Source organism: Protobothrops mucrosquamatus, unplaced genomic scaffold (assembly GCF_001527695.2).
Source record: "Protobothrops mucrosquamatus isolate PMUCROS unplaced genomic scaffold, P.Mucros_1.0 scaffold3405, whole genome shotgun sequence".
In the NCBI taxonomy this organism is placed as follows: domain Eukaryota; kingdom Metazoa; phylum Chordata; class Lepidosauria; order Squamata; family Viperidae; genus Protobothrops; species Protobothrops mucrosquamatus.
This window is the reverse complement of record NW_015389386.1, coordinates 88,708-116,273: the sequence shown is the minus strand read 5'-3', so window position 1 is coordinate 116,273 and position 27,566 is coordinate 88,708. Positions and strand designations below refer to the sequence as shown.

The following is a 27,566-nucleotide window of genomic DNA, read 5'->3' as shown; positions in this document are numbered from 1 at the left end:
CAGGGTCACTGAATATCCTAGGAACAGGTGTTCAACATCATCCAGCAGGTCACTACTTTCCCGCATCCATGGAAGCACCACTACATATTCTTTCCCCTTGCCACGGTAAACACCACTCCTAACTCTGTGCCAAATCTAGAATGTTGCTTTTGAAAAGAACTAGAATATTTTGGTTTTAAATCTAGTAAACTACCAGCTATGTACTTATATTGCCTAAGTAAATTTTGTGTTGTGGTGTTCAAAAGTGAACAGCTTTTCTTTTAGAAGGTTGTTATTCTTCCCTCACGTTCATTCTTTTTCCTGTACCCGCCCTTTGCTCCATATGCATCATCAATTGCGTCTTTGTTGACACTGAGATATGTTCAACTGAGATTAAAAAAGCAGAGATCATCTATAGCAATCAGGTGCAATCTATAAGAATCAATAACAGCTACTGAAAATCCTGTTACCAAAGTATAATCTAAATTCTTTTTGTTCAGAGCATTTACTATCCTAGCTTTTAAAATGCAAATCACAGTATGTCAGATTAAAATTAATTTTTCAAATATATACAATTAACAGGTGTCTCCAGGACTCTCAATGTGACATAAAAATGTAAATAAAATACATTTGTGGATAGCAGCAGCGTATCTTCATAAATAAAATATTGGATTGAAACTAGTTGGGATCAACCAAATATGCTGAATGATGAAAAAGTATGATGCTTCAGTTCTTTAAAACCCTTGTTGAATTGTAATGACATTAGCATCAACATCATTAAAATAGCTCCTGAGAAAAAGCCTGCAAGTGTGAACCAAATTTCCAAGATTTCCACTACAATTTAAGGCTTTTGTGTTTAATTTGGGAATTCTGTGGGTGCCACTTAATAGCGTCACGGGAGTAGGGCTCCTATGAACTTTATGTTATTGAGGTCTGATCTAGGAAGAGCAGATACAAACACATTAAATTCCCAACACTACTGCATGCCAGTGTCTCAGTGCTCAGTAAATACAGCATCCCTTGGTTTAGCTGTTGTCATTCTGAATCTGCAGTTCCTCCCCAGAAATGTTTGTGCAACACCAAAGTTATTTCCTAAACTCTCTTACTCTTTTCAAATGTTAGTGTTATAAATGAAAAAGCATGTTCCTTTAGAGTTACATTGCCTTTAAAATTATCTCTGTGAGCTTCTTCTTATAAATCAAACATCCATACTTGAAGTAGACTGTGTTACTTGCCACAATGGAAATCTCAAGGATTCCTTTATTTCCGCCATCCACCCAAGAGAAAACCAACACCACTATTTTATAACAGTCCATCTTTTCATATTACCAAATATATGCATATATGCTAAAGAAAAGTAGAAATTCTCCTATAGATATGGTAGAAGATGCCCAAGAGGCATGAAGAATTTCCAGATTTTGTAACAATGGTTAACTACTATTTGTATGTAAAAAAACAGAAATCTGTAGCTGTGCAAACAGGGAGTAATGTCTATAGCAAATGGCAACAGACAAAGAAAAGATATATGTCAGGCTATAGAAATCTGTTTGTTTACTTATAATATGGCTAATATGTTTAAAATTTAGACACATGTATCATCTTTTCCACTGAATACATACCAATCTAAAACACAAAGATATCCCCAATAGCTGCTTTTGCACAATGCCTAGTGGAATTCATAACAATGACAAGTTTCCCCACACTGTTGAATCTGAATTAATACATTAGCATAACAGAAGATGTAAGAGTAACCCAACAGTAAGCAAAACTGTTTTCTTATGGTCTTGGGAAACAACCGCAGGCTGATAATATTGGGCCAGATGTTAAGCCTCACAAGCATTTTCTTTACTAAAATCTAAAACTGTTTTGGCCTACTGAAGCAGCGAATCAATCACAGCTCCTGATTTTGCAGAGCGTTTCCTGTTTGGAAAGAAGATGGTGCATATTAGTCAAATCAAGAAATAGACAATGCATTCATATATACAAAAGAAACAGCCAAGGACAAAAAGCAATATGATCATGACAAAGCATTAAAAATGAATCTACATTCACAGAAGAGTCAACGATACCGATTTTACATATTATACAAAAGGAAAGTCATGACCAATGGCATGAGTGGACTTGGGGGGGGGAGTGAAGTAGCAGAATGGGAGATATAAATCACTTTAATTGGAGGCCGTAATAGGCAATAAATGAGTTGTTTCAAGAGATGCAGGAGGGAGTTTCTGACCTAACTCTAGGCAAGACATCCATCACATACTCCTGATTGAAACTTCATGGGATCCTCTAGAAGCTTTGTTTTTTACTAATGACTTGTGTAAAGAGTAATAGGTTTGATTGAGGCAATGTTCTGCCCCCCCAGTACTTATAGAAGTGTAGATCAATAAATGCAAAATATTCCATTAAACTGATAAGTGATTCAGGATTATTATGTAAGGATTTGTTGGCTCTACTATGCAAACAAAATAGGACCGCCCATATACATGTGTCCAGGGAGATATAGAGTTCTTAATATACCAATTGGAGGGGGGAGAAAGTTCCTTTTGTTTGCATACAGTCTTAAATATCTCAACTCCTTTTAAATTTGAAGCTGGGCACAAAACAGTATTTCACAGCGGTTCTAACCTTCTGCCAGTTTTGGGCCTTGATCTTCCTTTTGATGTTCTTGGTCTTTCTAGTTTCATCAAAGACTGTCTCAAGCTCTCTTCAGTGTAAGCTAGATATACATGGGAAAGGTCCACCTCAAAGGGCTGAGGGGAGGAAAAAGTGAACACGATGAGTAAACGTTCATGGATCATGCCAAAGTATTCTTATCAAAATCAAAACATTTATAAAAGATAGCTGCAAAGCTGAAAACTGGACTTCAACAACACACATCTGCAAAGGCTGCACTTACATCTTTTTCTTTCTTATCTGCCACTGGAGTCTGTTTTCTCATGTTATTTCCGGTATATGCCACACATTTCTTAAAGACAAAAAAAAAAGTATTAGACATTTCAAAACTAATTGTGTTCTACTGTTGGCTTTTATCACAGTGAGGCGTGATCTCACCAATGTAAGGTGAGGGCATTTTTGTCTTTGCTTCAACCCATATATGTTACTAAAGATGAAATGTAGCTCCAACAAATTTCCAAATAAACATGTAGATGACAATTGTATAAGAAAAAGGCATTCCTTTAAAAAAACAACCAGATAATGTTTTAAATATATAATGAAAGTCTATTAACATCACCATTGGCAGTTGTACCAGCAACAGACTAAGGGGAGGCTTCGTAAATTAATACAAGGAGCATAAGAGTCAGATTCTGCAGAATTGATTATTTTGGTATCAAAAGTAAGCTCACATACCAGCTGCCATTCTCCAATGTCTTCATTCCAGTGAACATAGTTCTCAATCATTTCCTGGAGAGGAATCACGAAAAACAAAAAAAAAGAGAGGCCATTTTACCATTAAATAAAGTAGATTCAGAAGCAAACAGGTACAGTATTGTCCCAGGAAAGTTTTTCTAACTGGGCTGAGCTCTGATTTATATTCTTCTGTTCCTGATAAATTATACCCAACTTCTCACTGCTAAAGTACAGTGCCTCTGCCTTTTCCAGTCTGAACACCTATCAAATGTGCAGAGTTCAGTTCTCAGAATTCTCCAGCCAGTATGGTTCTCTGGAGGGATTCCAGGTTGAGAAGCTGTCTAATGTAAGATAAATAAAGGAATTAAGAACAACAAAGGACTCATTTAGCCCTGTATTTAGAATGTTATCGTGGAAGCTTACAAATGTGATAGCTTTAGACCTCAGTACCCATCTTGTGACCTCGGAGAGCCAATTTGATACAGTGGTTAAAAACTGGGAGATTATATGCCCCATCTTAGGCATGAAGTCATTAGGGTGATTTTGGGCCAGTCATTCTCTCAGCCAAGAAGAAGGCAAAGGCAAACATCTCCAGAAAATGTTGCCAGGAAAACTGCAGGGATTTGTCCAGGCCACACCAGGAGTCAAGAGTGACTTGAAGTCACATACATTTTTGGCCTCCAGCTACTGATATTCAGTGCAGTTTAAATTTGGATACTCAAGTGTTGCCATCATAACGATCAGCCTAGGACAGAGGTGGCGAACTTATGACATGTGTGCCAGAGGCGGCACTCAGACCCCTCTCTGTGGGCACACAGGCCATGCCCCGGAGATGACAACCGTCCTTCTTCAACCAGCTGCCCACTAACTCGCCGAGGTCCCACATGGCTGGATGCATCCCAGCACCCATGTGCTGGCTGGCCTCTGTATGCAGGGGCCGATGGTGTCAGGCTGCAGCCACCCTGGCCCCTGCCTCACCTTGCCCTATGACAATGGCACCCCTGCCCTGCCTCGTCTCACCCCGCAGGACGAGCCTCCTGCCCACCTGCCAGAGACCCCCTGGATCTCCCCCAACCCTGTCCAGCCCCCACAAGCGTCCCTCCCCACGAGCAACATTGAGGTGATCACGCCCACCTTGGCCAAACCCACCCAATCTGCCATGACCACCACAGCCACGCCCATCCAGTAGCCCACGCCCACCTGGCACCCGGCAATAAATAAGTGGGTTTTGGGTTGCAGTTTGGGCACTCGGACTCTAAAAGGTTCGCCATCACTGGCCGAGGACTCAGTTTCATGCAATCAAAGTATCAATTTACACTGGAGAAAATATGTGGGAAGTATCACACCGTCTGTTCCTTTATAAAATATCTGGTCTTCAAATATGATAAGGGCAGCAAAGGAGTTGTTCCAGCAAACAGCTTCTTTAAAATAAGCATTTGTTCTGGCTCACCACTGAGAAGCAGATCCTAACTTACTAGCTAATCATAGATTAGAGCTACTGTGTTAGAGCTACTGTCAGGCACAGGAAATCAGGAATAGATAGAATTCTAAAGCACTACAAGTTTATTTCATGCTACCTATTCACAAGAATCTTTTTTCCTCAGAAATTTTAGTTTATTCAAACTAAAATACAAATTGCGAAAATATTTAAAAAATCTGATCCACTAATAGTTAAGACAAATTGGCACCAGATAAGAGTCAACAGACTTGAAAGAAGGCTGGACTTAGCTCCCTTACTGGGGTGTATTGACTCCAAATTGATGATGCGTTTGATCCCACCCTCAAGCTCAGCTAGATCATTGCCAGATCTCTTTTTCCCCATGTGTAAGGTCATGCTAGCATAAACTTCATGCTAGCATAAACAGCTGGAGGAAGAGGTGATTTTTTTTTCTTTTGCCTGCCTCTATTCCAAAAATAAATTAAATTAAACCATTGGACTTAAACTGCCACTGCTTAATCTCTCAAAACCATCAGAAATGTTTCACCTGGTAATCCTGAGGTATAAAGTTGTCAATTATAAGCATTTGAAGACGAAGCTCTCGGCTGAGCTGTCGAATGTTCTCCAGTAAACCTTCAATTTCTCTTTGATGCTCTTGTTGCAGATCTGCCATCTACAAATATAAACCAAACCAAACCATACCATTGTGAAGATCTAGAATATTTTTTAAAATATTTAACAATGATATTTAAAAATTATATTCTTATATCACATTTTTAAACTATCAATCTTATCCTGTTTTCATCTTTTTTGCTGTTCTTAAATTTGCTGTTTCTGTAAAAAAAAAAAAGCTACTTAAAGATAATCCATCAGGTTTCTTGAACAATGGTCAATAAAACCAAACAAACCACTTGGTTGGGAAAATATGTGAATGACTTAAATTATCTTTATAGGGAATGTTAAGTTGTTATGACCTGTCTAGAAGTATCAGCAATAAAGGGAAAGGGTGAATGAGATTTAAAAAAACATTGTTTCCTCCAAGATTTTTCCCCCAAATACTCATTTTCAACTTTAGACTACCAAAAACACATCTAAGTAAACAGAGTCAGATGGGAATTCAAAGAACAATGTTCAAATCTATGTATTTTACAAGAAAATGTTTAGCAAATAAGTCATAAAGACGTATTCAGGAGTTCTCTCCTTTTCCCCATGTGTAAGGCCATATTGAATTCATGCTAGCATAAATGGCTGGAGGAAGAGGTAAAAAAATTTTCTTTGGTTGTCTCTAATCCAAAAATAAATTAAATGGACTTAAACTGCTCTTTTTATGTCGATGCTACCAAAAGTGTAAATAATTCAAGCATACTTTGTTCCTGTATACGAATATATGCAGCAGGTATGCTTGCTTCAGTAAATAATCTTAGTCTCCTGAAAAACCTCAGGGGACATCTACATACCAACTAGCATTTTCCTCTTTGGTTTCTTCTTACTAAGCCATTGAGCCATGTTCAATTTCCTTTTACAAGAATCATTTCTGTATACCTACAAGCAGCACCTTTATCCTGAAACCAGACCTTTCACTATTTATAATACTGACCTCTGACTTGGCTGCCATTAGCATAGTCCACACTTTTTTCAGCTTCTTAGTCTTCCCTTGAGCTTCCTCTTGCAGGCTGGTATATTTTTCTTCAATGTCCAATCGCTCTTGCTATTTTTCACATTTAAAAAATAAAATGCCATAGATTGGCCACCATTATCCAACTGATGGGCAAGTGCAAGAACATTATTTTACATAAGCCATGGAGGAGGATACATAAAATAAGAGTACGGTAATATTTCGTCACCCATTTGTGCCATTTGGCATCTATTTCAGACACTCACCAAAGCTCACCAAAGCCTTTGATTTGAATGCTTTAATTAGCAAAGTCTAACACATTAGGACATAAGGTATTTTCCATCTTCTACTTATGCTGGAGCAGAAAAAGACTATCCGGGTTTTTATATGGTTGTGGTTTCCTATCAATTACATCATAAATATTTGGAACTTCCATATGATGCTTTCCAATGAATATCAAGATGTATCTCCATAGAGTTTGAAACATACAGTTCTTTGAAGGAAGAAGCTTATGATAAAGATGGACATATCTGTGAGAGAGGAAAGTCTATTTTTCCTTCCTTCTAGTCGCCATTTTATTTTTTCATCAGTTTTGTTTTCCTGAAGCTGAAACTGAACTTGAAGCCTTGATGGGTTCAACTGCATTAGTTCAACTGCATTAGCTCCTAGGACAGTGGTTCTCAACCTTTTTAATGCTGCGACCCCCAACCGGTCGTAAGTCGAGGACTAGACTGGTCGTAAGTCGAGGACTAAACCGGTCGTAAGTCGAGGACTACCCAACCGGGCATAAGTTGAGGACTTTCCCTGCCCGGGAGAACCATGCATGCATGGTTCTGCCCCCTGTGCCGGCCGAGGCGTAACTGGCAAGCGGCAGAGACGGAGCAGGCCGACCACCAGCTGGCCCAGCTCAAGGGAGGTAAGGCACCCGCCGGAAAAGGGGAAAAAAATGGCGGACAGCCTTGCTTGGCGACCCCTGTGAAATGGTCGATCGACCCCAAATGGGGTCGCGACCCATAGGTTGAGAACCGCTGTCCTAGGACTATGGGACTACAACTTAAATGCAGACAAAATGAACTTTTGCCATAATCAATATATGGCTATTTCCCCTACTTTCCTTTGAATTTACTTACATACTAAGGACAAGCTTTCTTCCTTTTGCTTTTGCTTCCTGGTATTCAGGATGCTGCTTATAAGCGCTATGTGCTTAGCGCTCAAAGCATTGTTAGAGACCCCACACACTCACTTTACAGTCTGTTTCTGTTGCTCCCTTCTGGAAGGAGGTTTCGAAGTATTTCTAGCAGGACTACCCAATTCTGTAATAGCTTTGTTCCCTATGCCATCCATCTAGTAAACTCGCAAGATTAGTTTTTCTCACCATGCACATGTATACATAATCCGAACTAGACTTTTGTTTCTCTGTGTCATATAATACAGGGCTTTTCAACCTTTTCACTCATTGTACCACTTTTAGGATATGGCAATATCCGAGTACCACCAGTCGTCTAGCAAGGTGTCAAAAACTTGATGACCAAAAAAAAAAAAAAAGGACAAAAGTGATAAGGTACAGGTAGTCCTCGACTTACAACAGTTCGCTTAGTGACTGTTTGAAATTACAATAGCACTGAAAAAAGTGCCTCCCAAGCCACAGTCGAGCAAGACACCTGCCTGCCCGCCCAGTGGCACTCTTCCTCCTGTCCGAGGTTTTCATTGTTGTGAGCATTTCTGTTGAGGATTGGCAGCGGGGGTGGGGTGGGGGGTGTTTGGTTTTTATCTCCCCCCCCCCCGTCTGCTGGGTGGTTGCAGCAGGTTTTGGTCACTTCACATAACCCTGGGACACTGTAACCATCATAAATATGAATCAGTTGCCAAGCATCTGAATGTAAATCACAAGACCCCAGAGATGCTGCAACATTCCAGCTGATCGGCGCTTCTTCTGGGCTCAGCAGAAGTGCCAGGATCAGCGCCGAGCTCCAGCTGGAGCCTGGCCCTGATCCTGGCGTTTCCAGTGAGCCCTGACAGTCCTGAAGGAGCGCCGATCCTGGCGCTTCTGCTGAGTCCTGACAGCCCTGCAGCTGCAGCCATCTCTCACTCAGCCTTGTGTGGTGCTGCCACCGGTTCAGCTCATTCCCGTCCCCTGCTACTTTTCTAGGATGCTCGCGTACCACCTGCCAGGTGCCAATGTACCACAGGTGGTACCCGTACCACTGGTTGAAAAGCCCTGATATAATATATGTGGGTATATGCATAATTCTGTATTTATTTATTTATTTTTGTCATATTTATGTAGTGTACATCAGAGGTGGTGACCCTTTGAGAGCTGAATGCAATGAAATTTCATTTTAATGTATGCTGATTAGTGTACATTCAAAGTGACAATAAAGTTCTATTCTATTCTATTCTATTCTATTCTATTCTATTCTATTCTATTCTATTCTATTCTATTCTATTCTATTCTATTCTATTCTAGTTCCATTCCATTCCATTATGTTTTTGGACAGTCTCCTGTTCAAAAAGGTATTCCCCATTTAGTCTCCTTCACTGCTTCCTTGAGTTCTGAATTCAGAAGCATCGTTTGTCATGTCTGGGCTACAAAATTCTGGATGACCATTAGAGTAAGTATTTTTGTTTCTCTTTGCTGTCTTCTAGAGCTTGCCCAAATATATGCAGCTCAGACATGGCACCCTTGTGTCAACGCTGCTAATATTGAATATTCTTGCTTTGACAAAATATGCAGAACTGTCTGGTATTTTTAGAGTTAATGCAGAGGAGAATGAGGGAGGAGGGAAAAGCCCACGAAAGAGGACGGAAGGGAACCTTTGCCCTTCAAACTAATTGGAGAACGTAAATCATGACAGCAGAATCATGACAGCAGAATAAGGGAGGGGAAATGCTAGCAAAAATAACTGCTCGGTGGGTGGGAATTTCAGATCTTAGCATTCCCTTTCATCATGCCTGTGCCGACATTTTGTCACATAAATAAAAAGACTTTTTTAGGATAAAATGCCTGGAAGTTCTTTGAAGTGTTTCATTAGTCAGAACCATGACACCTTGATCATCGCACACTTACATTTTGACTTGATGCTTCCTTCTCTGCTTCCTTTAGTACAGGGGATCCCAACCAGGGGTGCTCGCACCCCCTGGGGATGCGAGATGATATTACAAGGGGTGCAAAAACTTAGGTTTTCAAAATTATAGTGTATATGCATAATTCGTTGCCGTTATTTTGAACTTTTATAAGGGGTGCAAGAATATATCAGAAACGTTCTAGGGCTGCGGGGTATAGAAAAGGTTGGGAGCTGCTGCTTTAGTAGTTAAAGCATACGTTTCTTTTTATTATATTTTCTTCAGTTACATCTCATTTGTCTAGAAAAGTTTCAATATTGGTTTCATTTCAAGGGTGCCATAAAGGAATTCTGCTTCTTTTTCAATTTATGATGGTAAGTATGCTAGTTGATTACTCTGCTCTATTTTAAAAAATAGGGTTGTAGAAAGTAAAAGAATTTCACTGGACTATATTTCCCTCTTTCCGGTACTAAAGGACATATCTCTAAACTTTTGGATACTATCATGTTCTATGTAGATATAGCTATTACTTCTTAATTATTCCTTAGCCTTGCCTGAACATATGGACACATAGATGAAGAACAGCATCATGGGGGCTGTTTAGAATAAAAGAAATCAATACTTCAGCAAGAGAATAAATGGACCTCTTTCTCCTCCAGCTCTTTTCGGAGTTGCTCTGCTCTTTTCCTTCGTTCCTCCAACTCCATGTTAGATTCTTCCAGAAGTTTCTCTTGCTCCTCAGCTTTAGCCAACAAATCCACACCTCCCACAATCACTTTTTTTTCCAAAGCTGACAACTTCTCTAATAGTGACTGATGTTCTTGCCTAGAGAAACAGAAGAAAAAAAACCTTTGCATTCCTACAGCCAGGATTCTACAGCTAAAAATCCCAAGTATAATGGAGCAACTCATACTGCTTATGCCAGAAGTCCTAAACAATTCCTTACATTCACTAAGTAAATTAAGACTATGGTAGAGGTATTTAGGATGATTTTAAGATTGGCATAATGTTTTCTCAACATCAGCCAGGCTGAACATGTTCTACTTTTCAGCAATTAACCTGATGTATCAGGAACCCTAGTACAGCTGTATTTACAACAAAGGAAACCTGGTTTTTTTCTCTCAGGATGTTCTAATTTAATGCTCTTGTGTCACTGGAATTGTTGTAACAAATATTGTTACTTCTCTGATGTTTCTATAAGAATTTCACTAAACCTCAATAAATAGGGATGAAAGAAATAATAATGCCAACTTTCCTTATGAGTTATTATAAGAGCTTCAATTAGATAATGCATGTGAAGTGATTTGAATATTTTTATTCAACCACTTTTATCCTCCTTCCAAGATATGTTGTGCTGATCAGAACTGTTATGCAAACAAATCAGCAGGATCCGCCTGGAGAATAAACACTCTGTCAGATGAATATTCTACAAATGTATTCTCAAATTTCAGAATGCTTACTGTGCTTTAAGCAAATCTTTCTCCCTTTTTTCAAGTTCTGCCCGGGCTTTGTTCCTTTCTTCCTCTTCCATATCAAGCTTTGTCTCAAGGGCTTTCCTTTCTTCATCAATTTTGGCCTGCATCTCTAACATCTTGTCAGGAGAAACTTTCTTTTTTCCTTTCACAGGATTTAAAAGCAAGGTTAATTAAGCAGATGCATTTTCTCATATTGTCATACCAATAAAAGTTTTGCATTGGATTTGTTCATTGCAATGTAGAGATTTCTAAAAAGTATATCTATCACCCAAGAATCAAAGAAATAACCATTCTGTGGTCATGACATTGTCTTGCATCAAATATATTTTTATTCATTCCTATCGGGGATAAATGCTTGATTTATAATGATCAACTGGGTAAGATGTCCCAATATTATCACACCAAAAATATTTTTGTTAATTTAGAATGACACAGATTTTGATTTTAAAAAAACATACACACCCTAGTGATATTAACTTTTAAAACTAAAAATGAGATGCACAGTGTTGGAATAATATAATGCTGGAAGAAGAAAAAAGAGCAAAATTATTAAGCTAAAGCAGAATTTGTCATTTGTTCATAGGGCAGAAACAGAAGCAGGAGGAAGAGAAGAATCTTTTTTTTTTGTTTGCCCCATTTTACTCTTTACCCCTTCCTCCCCACAATGTGAAATATTCAGAAGGACAATTTTGGTAAGGTAAAAACAAACAATAGTTGAGCTATTGCTGAATAGAAGGACAATCTCTGACTTGTCTCCCATATCTTTATTTGGACAATATTACTCAAATTTTGTCGACCTGGTGAAACCTCCTCCCCTGATTTCACTTTTAGCTGCACTGGATCCACTAACACAGTGGTTCTCAACCTTTTTAATGCCGTGACCCCTAACCGGTCGTAAGTCGAGGACTAAATTGGTCATAAGTTGAGGACTAAACCAGTCGTAAGTCGAGGACTACCCAACCAGTCGTAAGTCGAGGACTTTCCCTGCCCACCTCGCGGCGCGTACGCACCAAGGCGGGGGACGCGGCCGGCTCCGCATCGACCGTTCGCCGTCTCTGCCTCGTCCGGCTGGTGGTCGACCGGGTCGAGTTCCCTCCATTCCGTGGGCGGCCTTTTCCCCCTTTTTTACCGCCTGTCGGAACGAACCGCTGGGGGCACTTTACCAGCTAGCTGGGGTTTACCCCAACGCTTCCATAGGTTGAGAACCGCTGCATTAACAAAACAGAATGAATAGAATTGCATGCCCACTGTATCCACCAAGATTTTAGAGCACAAAAGCTAGGTAAGTTTTAAAAAGTTCTTTAAATTCTATTAGATGCAGGGCAAATCAAACACACCAACCTGCTTGATCTTGCATTTAAGAGGAAGAGGCAAACAAATCGCAGAGAGGCAGCACAGGCACAAAGAGGAAAGGGGTGGAGAGGGGAAAAAAAGAAACATATTATTGCTTGATTTATTTTTTTTTAAAAAAATACAAAAAATTAATTAAGGCATTCCAAAATTTGCATCTATCTACAGAAAAGGCGAACACCGAAATGCAAGATTAAAGGTCAACCCTATTGTTCCATTTTAAAACTGAACTGGAGTAAGAATCTGAAGAATATAATTACTCCTCAGTTTTCTTATTACAATACATAACACGGCTTGTCTGAACAGTATTATGCTAATTCTGCTGTTCAAGCTCTAACCTTATCTCAGAGAATGTGCCCAGAGAAACATCCAGGAAAATAATATGCTATCTAGACTAAGGCCGGGGAATTTGAAGTAGCCAATTGTCAGACAAGCCCAGTCAAGCTTGCTTTGTGTTTGATCACAATTTCCAATCAACTCTCTGCATCATTCATAGATTATAATATGGTTGTAATGTTGATTTGAATAAAGACAGATTTCTTTCTAAAAATGCAGATGTTTCCTTAGAGATAAAGTAGCACATTTTAATGGGGATTAACAAAAAGGAGGAAAAGAGAGAAATAAGACGAGGAAATGCTGTGAAACATGCAGCATGCAAAAGGGGGAAAAGCCATTATATGGGAAAGAAAGTTCGGATTTCAAAAAGCAGGTGCCATCACTACCCCACTCATCATACCAAGCTGGAGTGTATTCAGTGGACTGTGATGTGTTTCCTCAATGAAAACATTCCATTGTGATTGAAAGCCAGCAGCGGGAGGGAAGAGGGGTGGGAAAAGACTCTTTGTTTCAAACTATTAATGAAAATATAAAATAAAGATCTACTGAACTTGTTTCATCACGTCTGCTGCCAGGAACTAGTCGATCGCTATCAGCAAAACTCTGCTGAAGCAGAGATGTCCCATTTACTCTGATAAGCAGGAAACAGCTGACATGCAAATATGTATGATTAAGTTATGGGTATTTTTTCCTCCAGAATTAGGTGTCTGGGGGTGTGGTCAAAATAGTTAAGATGGTGCCTGCAATAATGCGATGGAAGCTGCCATTTTGAATTTTTTTAAAAAAAACCACACCCTATTGACACCTCTGCTCCAGAAACTAATGGGAAGCTTCTACGTAAGCAGAGTGTTAGGTGTCTAAAGTCATTTACTAGTGACACTGAATGTCAGTTGTATCAAAGATTATCCAACCCAGTTCCCTTTCCAAAGCATATACCTACAGAAAAAAAAATCTGCCAAAAAGCTATCTGTGCTTATAGTATGACTGTACCAAATCAGTGTCAACAATGCCTTTTTAAAAATCGTTTCGGTGACCCGACATCCTGCCTTATATGAGCAATTCCAATATTTCTTTTTTTCCTTTTCTTAAACTATTTAGCTAAGGTGTTGTTGTTTTTTTTAAAAACAAAACAAAAAAAATTCAAGTTTGAAACAGCAAAAGAAAAAGCATGCTTTACTTTGCGCGGAGCAAATCCACATTTCACTCTGAACAAAACCGATCTTATTGGGGACAGAAGGAGCAAAATGCAGCATCAAAACAATGAGCGCGCGGATTATGGAGAGGCCAAAGCTTCACTGGATGACTTAAGAGCTCCCACTCACTAGTGAAGGTTTTATCCAGAGGTTTTTCTATGACAGAGCATGGAGACTCTGAACTACTGCTGCTGCTACTGCCTGGAAAATACAGAAGTGGGCCCCATGGAAATCCCAGGAAAGAAGAAAAAGAAGAAACAAGAAATACATGCTGAACGTTAGATCTAAAGGGCGAAAGACCAACCCAAAACTCCTCAGAGAGAGACTGACTCCTTGATGCATCGGCTCATGTTCCTTTAAGAGCCCTGCTCTGCCACTGCACGGCTCAGAATTAATGCACCCCGGTTGGCTGACAAATGCTCCCCAGGTCATTTCTGAGGGTGAGTGGAGAAATCAACAAACACAACCCCTTGGGTCTCCCTAAAGAAGTGCAATTCTCACTTCCTTCTTCAGGCAATGTTTTAATAATATTATTAAACATTATTATTAAAGGTCTGGGGTTTAACCAACAATGCATCAATTAAAAACTCAGAGGAGGAAGAAATCCATTAAGGGGGAAAGGAGCATCAGTCCTTTTGCTTCAACCAAATTAGGACTCGTTTCAGATAAGCACAAAATGTTTGCTTAGAGCAAAGGTAGATTTTTTTTTTTTTAAAAAAAGGCATTTGAACTTGTTGTTCTGACCCAGGATTTCAAGGAATTCGACTGAGCTAGGAAGCAAAGTAGATGGGGCCAGGCAGAAATCCCCCAAATAAAAAGCAAACAGAACCAACTTCACAGCAGTCTACAGACCTTAAATATTGGTTGAGAAAACCATCATTAAAATATGGCAGAGGGAGCTCTGAAGTACACAAAATGTGTGCCTGGGGATTGATGGGCTTGTGAATTGCCCATCCCTGATTTAAACTACCTTTCCCAGCCTGGTGCTCTTCAGATATGTTGAGCTTGCCACTCCCATAATCCCCTGGCAAAATACATTTAATTTAGGAAAATTAAAGCTCAACACATCTGGAGGGCTCCAGGTTGGGGAAGGTTTGTTTAAATCAGTAATGCATTGGCGGGTTTCGGGTCATGTGCTATCCAATTAATTATACATCGATGAGGACTCCTAAAAGAAGACATTTTGCAACCAAATAGCAGTAGATTTTCCCTATCCAGAACACTGAAACTCAAATATACCTCCCTTGTCTCCATAGCACATTACTCAGCTTGAAAGTAGATTCTGAAATTCTATCTCAAGTTACTACCCTGACTTGATATATCCAGTAGACTAAGTTATCTTATGTGCAATTAAATTGCAGTATTAGTCACAGCTATATTTTTATGACTAAATTTTAAAAAATTAAGTTAAACTGAATGAAAATCAACAGGAAACTTAAAAGTCTTGCAGGGTTTTTTTTCTTTTTAGAAGGCCACTGCAGCAAAGAAGGATAGCCTTTATTTTTAGAGGTAAAGCTTAATCGTGCCATCATTATTTTCCCCACAATCACCAAACAGGAGACAAAAATATTGTCTTTAGGAATGAATGTGTCCAATGCATTCAGCCAAACTTCTATGTACAAACACCCCAAATTCCAAAGCACATTAATATAAATGAAGTAGAAGCCAAAGTTCAGAAGAAAACCCAGAACTTAACTTTTGTGCTGTCTAGGAAACATCAAGACTAGCCTGAAGATATTTGAGAGTCATTATGCCCCACAATTATTTTATTCTCAAACCCCTCCCCCTTCCTTAATGGTCATGAGTTAACTAAATACAATTTTACAGAAGGACAAATAACTGCAGTGGGCACTCAGGCAAAAAACACTAAAGATGACATCGAGTGATCTGAAAGCACCTTACCTCTTCGTTTCTTTCGTTTTTCTCCATCTTCACCAATTTCTCCGTCATCCTCTTCATCATCCTCTTCAGAGCCACTGGTCTCGGAACCAGAGATTTCTTCCCCTGCAGTAGTTTGGCATTTTTAATATAAGAAACAAATGAGAGAGTAGAATAGAATAGAATAGAATAGAATAGAATAGAATAGAATAGAATAGAATAGAATAGAATAGAATAGAATAACAGAGTTGGAAGGGACCTTGAAGGTCTTCTAGTCCAACCCCCTGCTCAGGCTTGAAACCTTATACCATTTCAGACAAATGGTTGTCCAATCTCTTCTTATTTTAATGATTTTAAATTAATTTTTATCTACAGAGTCCTGGTGTATTAATTTAAATCCCAGTCTAATTTTACCCTTTAGTTTTACTAGTTTTGTTAGAAAATAGGACTACAAAGAAACCAATCAAAATAATTAGCAGGTTATCAAGAAATGCTTAGCAACTGGTCTGGCTAGCAAAGGCTCTATTTCTTATCAAATGTAACTGATTGTGCCTACTGCCTTGTATTTGTTGCAAACAAAACTACATTTAGTGAATAAGAGTAATTGATAATTGCAACACATTCTTAACTACAGTCAGTAGGTGTAATATTTCATTGAAAGAAGTTAAAACTATGAGTGGAAGTTGAATGTTGGACTTAGACTAAAGAAGACATTAAGCTGTTAAATTTGACAGGTAGGTTTAGGACACTCACTATCTCCCAGCCTAAGCTATATTACAAGATGTTCGAAGACAAAAAGAGAGGGAAAACAAATCCATCTATCATCCTAACTTCTTGAAGCAAGCATAGGATAATCTGATATACACATTAAAATCTACATTCATCATTCTCTATTTTATTGGAGAACTTGGAATGCATTTAAAATGGGACATTACAAGCAACGTATATTAATAGGAGACAATGAACAAATTACCTTCTTCCAACTTTTTCTTAAGTTCTTCAATTTCTTTTTGAAATTGGCGAAGTAAGGCATCCTTTGGATCTTCATTAATTCTAGCCTTATTCTTGATATTCTTAGCACGGTTAGCATATCGCAGAGTGCTGATGGTCTCATCATAATTGTAGTCTGCTGGGCCAATGTTTGCACACTAAAAAGAAAGAAAGAAAAAAGGGAAAGAAGCGTAAAAGCCTGCAATTAAGTACACAGCAGTCCAATTCTCAATTTAGTGCAACATTATGGTCAAATGTTAAGCTGAAGCTAGATTTCTAAGATAGTTGGATTTTAAGCGCAAGAACATTTTGTATGCTTTTCAGAACTAAGCATAAGGGGAAACCTATACATCCCAACCCAGAAATGCTCAAAGCCAAAAATAGCATACCTCTCCAGCCATGCTTGGACAATGGCATTCTCCACAGTAGGCAGGTGATCAGCACCATCAAAGCCAAAACCACTGATCATCTTCCACTGCACCAGTTCTTTACATTCCTGGCATGGAACGCTTGGGGGAAAACCAATTGTTCATAATTTATCCTTACTGAACTGCAACAAATTGGGCAATGGAATAGAGCAGGGCTTTTCAATCTTTTCACCCATTGTACCACTTTTAGGATATGGCAATATCCGAGTACCACCAGTCACCTAGCAAGGTGTCAAAAACTTGATGAACCCCCCCCAAAAAGAAAAAAAGTGATAAAGTACAGGTAGTCCTCGACTTACAACAGTTTGCTTAGTGACTGTTCGAAGTTACAATGGCACTGAAAAAAGTGCCCCCCAAGGCACAGCCGAGCAAGATGCCTGCCCGCCCAGCGGCGCTCTCATTCCCCTCCCCCACTACTTTTCTAGGATGATCGCGTACCACCTGCCAGGTGCCAATGTACCACAGGTGGTACCCGTACCACTGGTTGAAAAGCCCTGGAATAGAGAACCAATTGATACAGTTCTGAATGGCAAGCATCATTTCTAGGAGTGGGATGTTATGTCAAGAGGGAGAATTCAACAAGCTTGAGGAAAATCCAGTATTTGCAGAACTATGAAAAAGCTTTAAGGGAGGAAAAAAAAAACCTTGAAAGGAAGAGGGCCCAAAACAGCTCACTGAAGACTTTACATGCTTCATGGAAGCATGCTCCAAGAAGCAAACACTGCCTGCTTGTGATAACTTAATATTTAAAAAGGAACTAGAATGGAGTGCCTCAGATATAAATGTGGCTGGCCACCTGTACAGAAATACTTTGAAAAGCAACACTTTTTCTCTGGCTACTGCTTATGATTACCAGTACTTTGTGGCACCCATCATACGTATTCTCCTCACAGCACCTGGCTGGTCTTGCTTAGAAGTTGAAGCTAAACAGCTAAACTGATTTTCAGCTATTATGTCAGGAGACTTCAAAAGCTGAAAAATGAGGATTCGTGGTTGCATACGGGAATTAACGTTCTGTGCAAATAGCATGTAAGTGGTGAGAAGAATCATTAAGGAGAACTAGGAGCTGAAGCTATTAAGGTAGTTTGCTTGCAGAATTTATAGTATAACACAGTTGTATATTGTACTGTATACAGTGTACAATAAAATCAGAATTATAAATTATCAATATAATCCATAATCCTTTTTTTCCAGTTTTGATACTAAAATAATAGCTACATTTTTAATTGGCATTTGATATGGCACTGCTTATCCTTAGTCCCCAAGGCCTTCCAGCAGAACCATATGTAGACTTGCTTCCAGAAGGCTGTGAAGATGGGGTGGGGAGGAGGGAAGCATCCTTGGTTCAAGGGAGCAGTTGTTCCAAAGGAGGGAAGATACTATCAGGTCCCCTTCCTTCTGCACCTCTTGGGAGGTGGCGTTCATTAGCAGGCACTCCCTAGTTAATGGCATGGGACAGACAGAAACTATCATGGGACAGACAGAAACTATCATGGATTCTAAGATATTCAGACCCTGACCCACATGAGATAGTGATTAGCACTTGAATTCCCTACTGGTAGCCAATGTAGCTCCTGCATCACAGGAATACCACAGGAGTATCACAGCAATAATGCAACTAACCACCGCTCTGTTCTGGACCAACTGAGATTATTGGGGAACTGCATTGGGCAAATTACAGTAATTTAAACTAGAGCTGATAAAGGCATAAGTAACTCTTTTCAATGCCTCCTCTTCAAGATAAAAGCACACCAGCCACAGATTGCAAAACCCCTTCTGGCCACAGTCTTTACCTAATCTTTGAGCAAGAGCTGTGAGTCCAAGACCCTTGATTGGGAGCATGTTCTTTCTGAGGGTAGAACAATGCCATCAAGAGCCAAAGAGTTGTAGCGCTGCAAATCAGTTCATCTCTGAATCGACAGTAACTCCATCTTGTTTGGACTGAGCTAGAACCTGCTTTCCCCATCCACAACCTGATAGCCTCTGGACTGTCGTTTACTTGCTCAGAATGAATCACTAATGTTTCCTTATTATTACCATCATAGTTTTGGAGTTGCCACCAAGAGAATCCTGGAGTAGTCGAGTCAGTTTAGAATTACGGTAAGGCACATGAGTGCTCTTTCCATCAACCAGCGCCGAGATGACATTCCCAAGGGTGGAGAGAGAAAGATTAATTTTTGTTGCTTCTTTCAGTCGTTGCCCAGTAGCTCCGGTTTTTGTTTGCCTTTCTGAACCCTTTAGAAAGAGAGAAAGAGGCAGAGAGTTAGGGAGCAAAGGGCTCTTCCAGAAATACTTTATTCAAAGAAGAGCACTGAATAAAGCAGCTGAAAAAGGCTGTCCCCTTGATCTGAAACCACATGCAAGAGGGTAGTGTCAGCTGTCCGACTAGCGAACCCCCAAAAAGGAATCTTCAAGGTGATTGAGTGCCATAGAAGATAAGCTTTACTGAATGTGCATCTTGGAACTGAAGAAGCAAAACCAGCTCTGGTTTTCCTGTGTGAAAAATTGTCTAGTTAAACAATAGCTTCCCTTGCGCGCGCCCCACAGTGTTCACACTGTCCAATCATAGAACTTTGGTTTGTTATGGGAACAGTCCACTTCTCCATCAAGCACCTGTGTTAGTGACCTTGGCATTCTTGCAGGCCCTCACGGTCCGCAAGGAATCCCGTTTCTTCCCTGTGCTTTCTACCCCTCCCCCCTTTTCTATGGCAAGTTGATTAATGATGGAAGCTAGCAGGCATCATAGCGATTCAATCCTGACAGGTAGGAACAAAAAGCCCAAACATATGGAGAAGGGGTCCTTAAAGAGGTAAGGCAGCATAGGTGTGGAAATGAAGGTTCATTTAAGGACATGAAGACATTCCTCCACTTCAACTAGCAATTTCTAGCAGCTTCTCTAGAAACACAGAGGAAATCCCTACAGTGGCTGTAATACCCATGACAGACATGCTACAAACGTATGAAAAGAAAAACTTACTGCAAGATCCACTAGATGTAGCTTGCCCATACGGACATGTATATTCCCATCCACACCCTTCTCACTGCACTCAATTGTGATTGTGAAAATAGCATGGGAACGGGAGCTGTGCTCATTCATATTAGTGGCACCAACAGAACCTATTGACACAGAGAAGGGAAACTAAAAGTTTAAAATAACAAGTCTTTTTGATTTTTTTTGACACTGTTCCAGCAGCCCTGTTCTAACATGGGAGAGGGGGGAGGAGAGAAAGTAACAGAATGAATGAACAGGCACCAAAACCCTATCTCCTCAAGCTGTCTTCAGTTTACCAGTATGCTTTATTATATTTATATTAATTACTAGCTATACCCGGTCACGCATTGCTGTGGCTCAGCTCAGTCTGGTTAAATGGAAAAGAAGTGTGTTGCTTTTACGTCCAACAGATGGTGCTGTTTTTCAAAAAAAAGCATGTTTTTACCTGTCACAGGTGTGACATCTATATAATAGTAGGTATATAGAAACATGCGCGTATTCAAATGCAACGTTGTGTCAAAATTTCAAAGCAATCGGTGAAGAACTTTCGGAGATTTAAGATTTTGAACAAACGAACATTTACATTTTTATTTATATAGATAAAAATGAGAAACTTAGGCAAGCATCAAAAACCAAATTAAATTCAAATTTGATCACTTTTTAATATCAAAGGCTGCATATGTAGAACCACATGTATACTGAGCCAGCTACGCTGGAAAAGACAAAAGGAATCACCATAAATATTATAGATGGTTTTTCTTACGCTTTTATAATGAATGGTCACATTTAATGACACGGAGGACATTCCACAAAGACTATGAAACATTTAACTAGGGCTATACAACTTACGGTTTTTATGGCCAAGAGTCATAATTCTATCCATGTCATCTGCATTGTTTACAACATAGGCTGAAAGATCTTTGATATAGACTCCTACATCGGGTCGTTCTTTAACCTATAAGACATTTTAGTTAATAATTCCTATGAGCGATGTGTATTTTAAAATAACTGACATTCTTTATATTCAGTAAAATAGACCATACAAGTATTTATGTTCTTAGAATATTAAAGAGAGCCGATCTGGTGCAGTGAATAAGATCTTGGCCTAGAAACCAAGAGACTGCAAGTTCTAGGCATCCTTTAGGCATGAAAGCTAGCTGAGTGACTTTGAGCCAGTTACTTTCCCTCAACCCAGTCTCCCTCACAGGATTGTTGTGGAGAAAAAAGGCAGGATATTCGCTATGTTTGTGTGTGTATTTGTAATAACTAGCACGTACAAACACATAACACTCCAGACTTAATTATTGTTGATAAGAAAGACAAAAAAAATATGGATAGTGGACTTTTCAGTACCTGGAGGCAGCAGAAGAGAAGAGAAAGAACTGGAGAAATTCACAAAATATAAAGACCTACAAATAGAAGTAGAACGGCTATGGCAAAAGAAAACAAAGATAATACCAAAAGGACTAGGTGCCTTGGGTGCAAGGCCAGAAAACCCGAAGCACCATCAACATTGACAAAATAACCACCAGTCAATTGCAAAAGGCAGCTTTTCTTGGAACAGCTTTCATCCTGTGATGATACCTTTAATACCATCAAACAACAACATCTGCCTATCCCAGGGATTTGGGAAGGATTTGATAGATGGATAAAAATGGCAAATCCAGTCTAAACATCTGGCTGACTGTGTGAAAAACCATAGTAAATCAGAGGCGAGTGCTCGAATGTCATTTGTGTAAATGTTAAAGAGATGATCATGCAGCTAGTTTTCACAATGGTAAGAGTTTTAAGTTTTGGGTTTTTTTTATTAAATTTTTTTATTAATTTTTCAAATAAAATATAAACAAATAATACAAATATGGTGCATTTCATTAGAAAAACAAACACATAAAAAGCCTATTCCGAAATAATCGGCGTTATTTCGAAGAGTTTTAAGTTTTTACCTCAAGCCTCTGTGTCTGGTCCTTTCCCAAGAGGTCACGTACTTCCTCATTGTAGATTTCTAAGTAAGAAACTCGAACCAAAAACCTGAAGTTTAAAAATACAGTTACAGCAAAAACATTGCCAGAATTAATTTTAATTTATGAAAGATTAAGTGAGGGAGAAAGAGAAAGGGGAAGATACACAAAAATGATTTTAAAAAATTAAGGGAACTTTTGAAAAGAGGCTTATAGCCTCTATCATTAAAAAAAAAAGATTCCATTTGGGGCATTTCAAATTAAGAAAAGAAATATATTTGAGATAGAAATGCAATACAAATGTCATGCCCAGTATGATTTCCCCATAAACCTATGAAGTAAAGACAAGGGAATACAATCCGATCTTTTGTGAGCAGATTTCTACAGTAAGGCATCCCATTTTTTCTGGAAAACTACAGGAGAATAGTGAATCCACCTTGTTAAATGGTGATCTACTGCAAATTTCTAGAATCTCTACAGGAAATGCCCAAGAATTGGTTATTCTTAATTGTTTAATGACAGTTCAACCAAAATGATTTCCCTTTATTCTAAATTATACTAAAAAGAAAAAAGCTTTGGATAGTCAAAAGTGTATGTGTAATAACCAGGTTACTTTAAGTTAGCGTGTTCAAAACAATTTTGGTACACAATATTTCTTTCAGATAAGGCTTGAGTTGGTGGATCTCAAGTTTTTTAAATGAAATAAATACCTAATTAAATTTATAAATTTGTTTATTAAACCTATATGCCATCCATCTTACTATCAAGTGACTCTGGGTGGCAAGTAAGTTTCTAAGAAGCTGAGTGCTGAGTGCTGTTAGAGGCAGTATGTACCAAAGTATTTTTTTTCATGAAACATCTAATCAGTTTAGAAAAGTCATTGCTACTGACAAATCAACAGGAGCATTAGATATTTTAAGGCAAATTTCAAAAGCTGTCTATCTTTGAATATGAAAAGAAAACTAAAAGTTGTTTAAATACATTAACCATGTATAATCAGACTTAATCAGACTAATTAATAAAACATATGCCAATCAGTATATTAATGCCAATATGTTCTTACTAACAAGCCATGCCAATCACTGCAACGATATACTGTAGTGATAATGCCTAATTTTGGACTATATATTTGTGTGAATGGGCATGTGTGAAAAAATGCAGGATGCATTTGCCCTCCACAGATATAAGGCCCAAAAGGCAGAAAGGAGTTCGGTTCAAGGACAAGATGGATGACTCTGAAGAACAAGAACCATTCCTAAAACAACAGACAGTTCCCATGTAAAGTGGATGAGACAATGGCATTCTGAAGCAAAAATGCCAAGTGATATAAAAGAAGTGCCACAATAGTACTGGTCAAACTTGTTGGAAACTATGTACCTGCCTCATTTCTTCTGGAATTCAAACCCAGCTTGGCCACCTAGACTTTGAGTCAGGTAAGCATGCCTCGATGTATAAATATGTGGGTGAATAGAGCTTTTGGTTCACAAAGAGAGCAGGGAGCGTGCATTTGTTTCTAAGTTCTTGAGACTCTGGGTAGAAAAGATCAAGTAGCACTGGCAGTGCTTTCCAGCTCTCAGTGTGACCACATCCGCTTACTTCGTGTCCTACTTGTGCTTTGCCACCAGCACCTAATTTTCCACAGTCAGAAAACAAGTCCTGGATGAGATGGAATTTCAGTCTGGTCCAGGAAAGCACTTCCGAAGTATAGCTGATAGTGGCAGAAAGAAAATGAATTATTTTACCTTGTATCTCCTTCAGCCTTTGCAATGTGTCCAAATACATGAGCAAAGGAATTGGGAATGATTCCCCTGAGTTCTGGTACAGCCCGGACACCTTCCATAGTAAAAGTCTTTCCTGTTCCAGTCTGTCCATAAGCAAAAATGGTACCTGTAATATAAATCCTTTCTTTAGCACTCCTAGTTATCCTGAGGGGACAGGCCATGGCTGTGTATGTACACGCCAACAAGTAAGGATCCCTAATGAAACTTCCAAGCATGAAGCACGTCACTTTCTCACATGTTCATGTCACTTTCTCATGTGTTCATTCATGATGCTCTTTCACCCCATTACTGAATCAAACTGTGATTTCTTTTTGTTTAAAAATATACCTTTCTCAACCCACAACAGTTCGCTTAGTGACCCTTCAAAGTTATGACACTGAAAAAAGCGACTTATGACCATTTTTCACACTTATGACCATTCCAGCATCCCAATGGTTACATGGAAGTTCACATGCTTGGCAACTCTCAGGGTTATGATGGTCGCAATGTCCTGGGATCATATGATCACCTTTTGCGACCTTCTGACAGGCAAAGTCAATGGGGAAACCAGATTCACTTAACAACCGTCTTGCTAACTTAACAACTTCAGTGAGTCGCTTAACAACGATGGCATGAAAGGTCATAAAATGGGACAAAACTCAGTTAACAAATGTCTCGCTTAGCAACAGAAATTTTGGGCTCAGTTGTAATCATAAGTCAAGGACTACCTATATTTTTTTTCCCCAAGCCTAAAATACAATTTTCTATATACAGTGTATTTATTCAATGTTAGAAAATGTTTTCACAAAATGAACATATTAAGTCCACATTAATCCAGAATGTGCAAATCAGGTTTCACAAAAAAAACCAAAAACGGGCATCTTTGAACACCCCCAAACTCTCAACAATCGAAGAAATGACTGATCACATATGTCTCACCAGAAAAACACCACTTTGGAGTTGCACACACAAAGAGTATATAGGTAGTCCTCACTTACCAACAGCAATTGGGACCAGAAACTACATCGCTAAGTGATGTGTTTATACAGTGTGATGTAGTGTGACTCTATCAATTTATGACGGCAGTTCCAGCAATCCCAGTTGCCATTCTTAGATGAATCCCAAGCGGCATCCTGGCTAACATCTGTGTCTGTCTTCCCCATTGACTTGCTGTCTTTTTCATTGACTTTGCTTGTGAAAAGCCAGGAAAGAAGGTCTCAAATGGTGATTACATGACCAAAGGCTGCTGCAATGGCCACAACTATGAGGATCTGTTGCAAATCCCTCTCATACAATGTCGTTGCAACTTTGAATGGTTAATGAACAAGATGGACTATTTGTAATGTCTTTGTAACTGTTAGGGGAAAACAAGTATCTAAAGACTTGTATACAGTTTAGCTTTAACAGACATGACTCTGATGCTATTTCCAAACATAGTGAGCATTGGATTGGCTGATCCTGGTTTAATAAGTCTAACCGGACTGTTATCTTGCATTACATGTATGTGAAGAAAGGCAGACCGTCATATGATTATTTTTATGAGCAAAAAGGTCTCCACAGAAACTAAGTACAACCTTTCTCTATCTTAGTGCACTTTGAAGGAATCTTTTGAAGATTGCTTCTCTGTGGCTCAAAGTAGAGATGTTAAAAGAAACAAATCCACTCTGTTAGTAGGGGATTTTATAATGAAATAGAATAAAAGTTGTGCATGTGTGTGTCTATACATATCTATTCACACACACACACACACAAATGCAAAGTAGTTCTAAGGTTTAGGGAAGGCAATTGTGTTGCAAAAAAGTTTACAACTGGCTCTCCCTCCTCCCCTTTCTTCATCCTGTTAGAATGAAGAAGCACTTACCATTGTAACCTTCCAGAACAGAGTCGATAATTGGCCTTGCAGTCAAGTTATAGACATCAAGTTGCTTGCTCTCTGGCCCAAATACAGTATCAAAAGTGAACGTCTTGGGAGGTTCATTGGAAGAATCTGTTTTATGCACAGTAATAGTGCCTCTCATTTCATCAACATTGACAGCCATTTTATAACACATCGCCTTCTCCCGCTCATTGAGTGGCCGGCAACGAACCACAACTTTGACATTATCGCAATTATCAGGTTTGTCTGGCTTTTCAGATCTGTTGATCTACAAGGAGAAAGAAATGCCTCATTATTATTCGGCAAAGAGCAAGAAACAAAGCCAAGATGCAAAAATATGATTACAGTCAGAACTCCCATAGGAAAAAATAAAACACTTTCTGAAGCAATTTGGCAATAACCATTTTTGGAAAATATGAGATCCTCTATGTTTGGATTATAGTTAAGTGCTCACCGAAAAAAATAATAAGAAAGCACCAAAATGTTTTATGAAATATTCTCAATCTGATCTGGCATGATTTTCTTGTGGTTAGCGGGCTCAATAAAGGCACTTTAGAAGTTTTAGAAGAAATATATTTATTCCTTTTAAAATATAGTTTTAATCCAGTGGTTCTCAACCTGTGGGTTGGGACCCCATTTGGGGTCGATCGACCATTTCATGGGGGTCGCCAAGCAAGGCTGTCTGCCATTTTTTTGTCCGCCATTTTTTTCCCCCTTTTCCGGCGGGTGCCTTACCTCCCTTGGGCTGGGCCAGCTGGTGGTCAGCCTGCTCCGTCTCTGCCGCTTGCCAGCTACGCCTCGGCCGGCGCAGGGGGCAGAACCACGTATGCGCGGCGCTCCCGGGCAGGGAAAGTCCTCGACTTACGACCGGTTTAGTCCTCGACTTACGACCAGTTTAGTCCTCGACTTACGACTGGTTTAGTCCTCGACTTACGACCAGTTTAGTCCTCGACTTACGACCGGTTGGGGTCGCGGCATTAAATAATCTGGACTTTTATCATCTTCTGACAAGATTCTGACAAAGGGGTTACAATGTCCCTGGGGGGGGGGCTTTTGATCATCTTTTGTGACCTTCTGACAAGCAAAGTCAATGGGAAAGCCAGATTCACTTAACAACCATGTTACTAACAAGTGCAGAGATTCACTTAACAACTCTGGCAAGAAAGGTCGTAAAATGGGCCCAAACTCACTGAACAACTGTCTCGCTGAGCCACGGAAATTTCGGGCTGAGTTGTGCTGGTAGGTCGAGAGGACTACCTGTATTGGCAGCCAGCGCTAGGTTCCTGCGAGAGGGCAGCGAGGGGCGGGGTCGTCCATCACATGTGGATGGGGGGGGGAGAGGTTTACCTTAACTCAGGGGTAGGCAACCTTGGCTCTTTTATGACTCGTGGACTTCAACTCCCAGAATTCCTGAGCCAGCAGGGAATTGAAGTCCACGAGTCATAAAAGAGCCAAGGTTGCCTACCCCTGCCTTAACTCGAGGCCCGGCATCGCACAGGCGCTGGCTGCGATTGCTACCTGACCTCCTATGCTTTTTATTTCGGATTCACAATCCTTGCGGCTCGTGGGATTTTACTGGGCGAGGGGTCTCCAGGTCCAGCCCGGGAGGATCCGCCTTGCGAGACACGTGAAGGCGCCTCCGCACGTTCTCTAAGGGCCCCCGGAACAGCCCCGTGCAGACGCCCGCAGCCCGCAGCCAGCCCGCCACCCTGCCACCCCCTGGTGCCCAACCTCGCTTGGCTCTCCTGGCAGCGCCGCCCCTAGCAACGGGCCGCGGCGCGGCGGAGCGCAGGAGCCGGCGGGGGGGGGGGGAAAGGAGCAGAGGGAAGGCTGGGGGGGGGCGAATTGCTCACCGGCATGCTGCTCCCGCCACCGCCGCCCGCGATG

General features: G+C 39.9%; 1 protein-coding gene across 1 annotated transcript; it reads right to left on the bottom strand.

Moving 5' to 3' along the window:
* Positions 1 to 644: 644 nt before the first annotated feature.
* Positions 645 to 27,566, bottom strand: KIF3A (kinesin family member 3A). The gene is made up of 18 exons (XM_015826957.1): positions 27,533 to 27,566; positions 25,665 to 25,947; positions 23,786 to 23,930; positions 22,029 to 22,113; positions 20,935 to 21,040; positions 20,071 to 20,210; positions 19,131 to 19,328; positions 16,649 to 16,823; positions 15,700 to 15,801; positions 12,260 to 12,268; positions 10,904 to 11,060; positions 10,088 to 10,268; positions 6,363 to 6,473; positions 5,313 to 5,438; positions 3,328 to 3,381; positions 2,876 to 2,944; positions 2,605 to 2,729; positions 645 to 1,899 (listed from the first exon to the last, which is right to left on the bottom strand). Exons 1-18 carry the CDS (start codon positions 27,536 to 27,538, stop codon positions 1,851 to 1,853), a joined length of 2,121 nt encoding a protein of 706 aa, XP_015682443.1. The 5' UTR covers positions 27,539 to 27,566; the 3' UTR covers positions 645 to 1,850.

Coding starts and splice junctions, on each gene's coding strand:
- KIF3A (XM_015826957.1), bottom strand. Junction 15,802..16,648: donor TAAGAAAAAGTTGGAAGAAG/GTAATTTGTTCA, acceptor AAACTACTGCAG/GGGAAGAAATCTCTGGTTCC. Junction 10,269..10,903: donor AAAGATTTGCTTAAAGCACA/GTAAGCATTCTG, acceptor CTGTTTCTCTAG/GCAAGAACATCAGTCACTAT.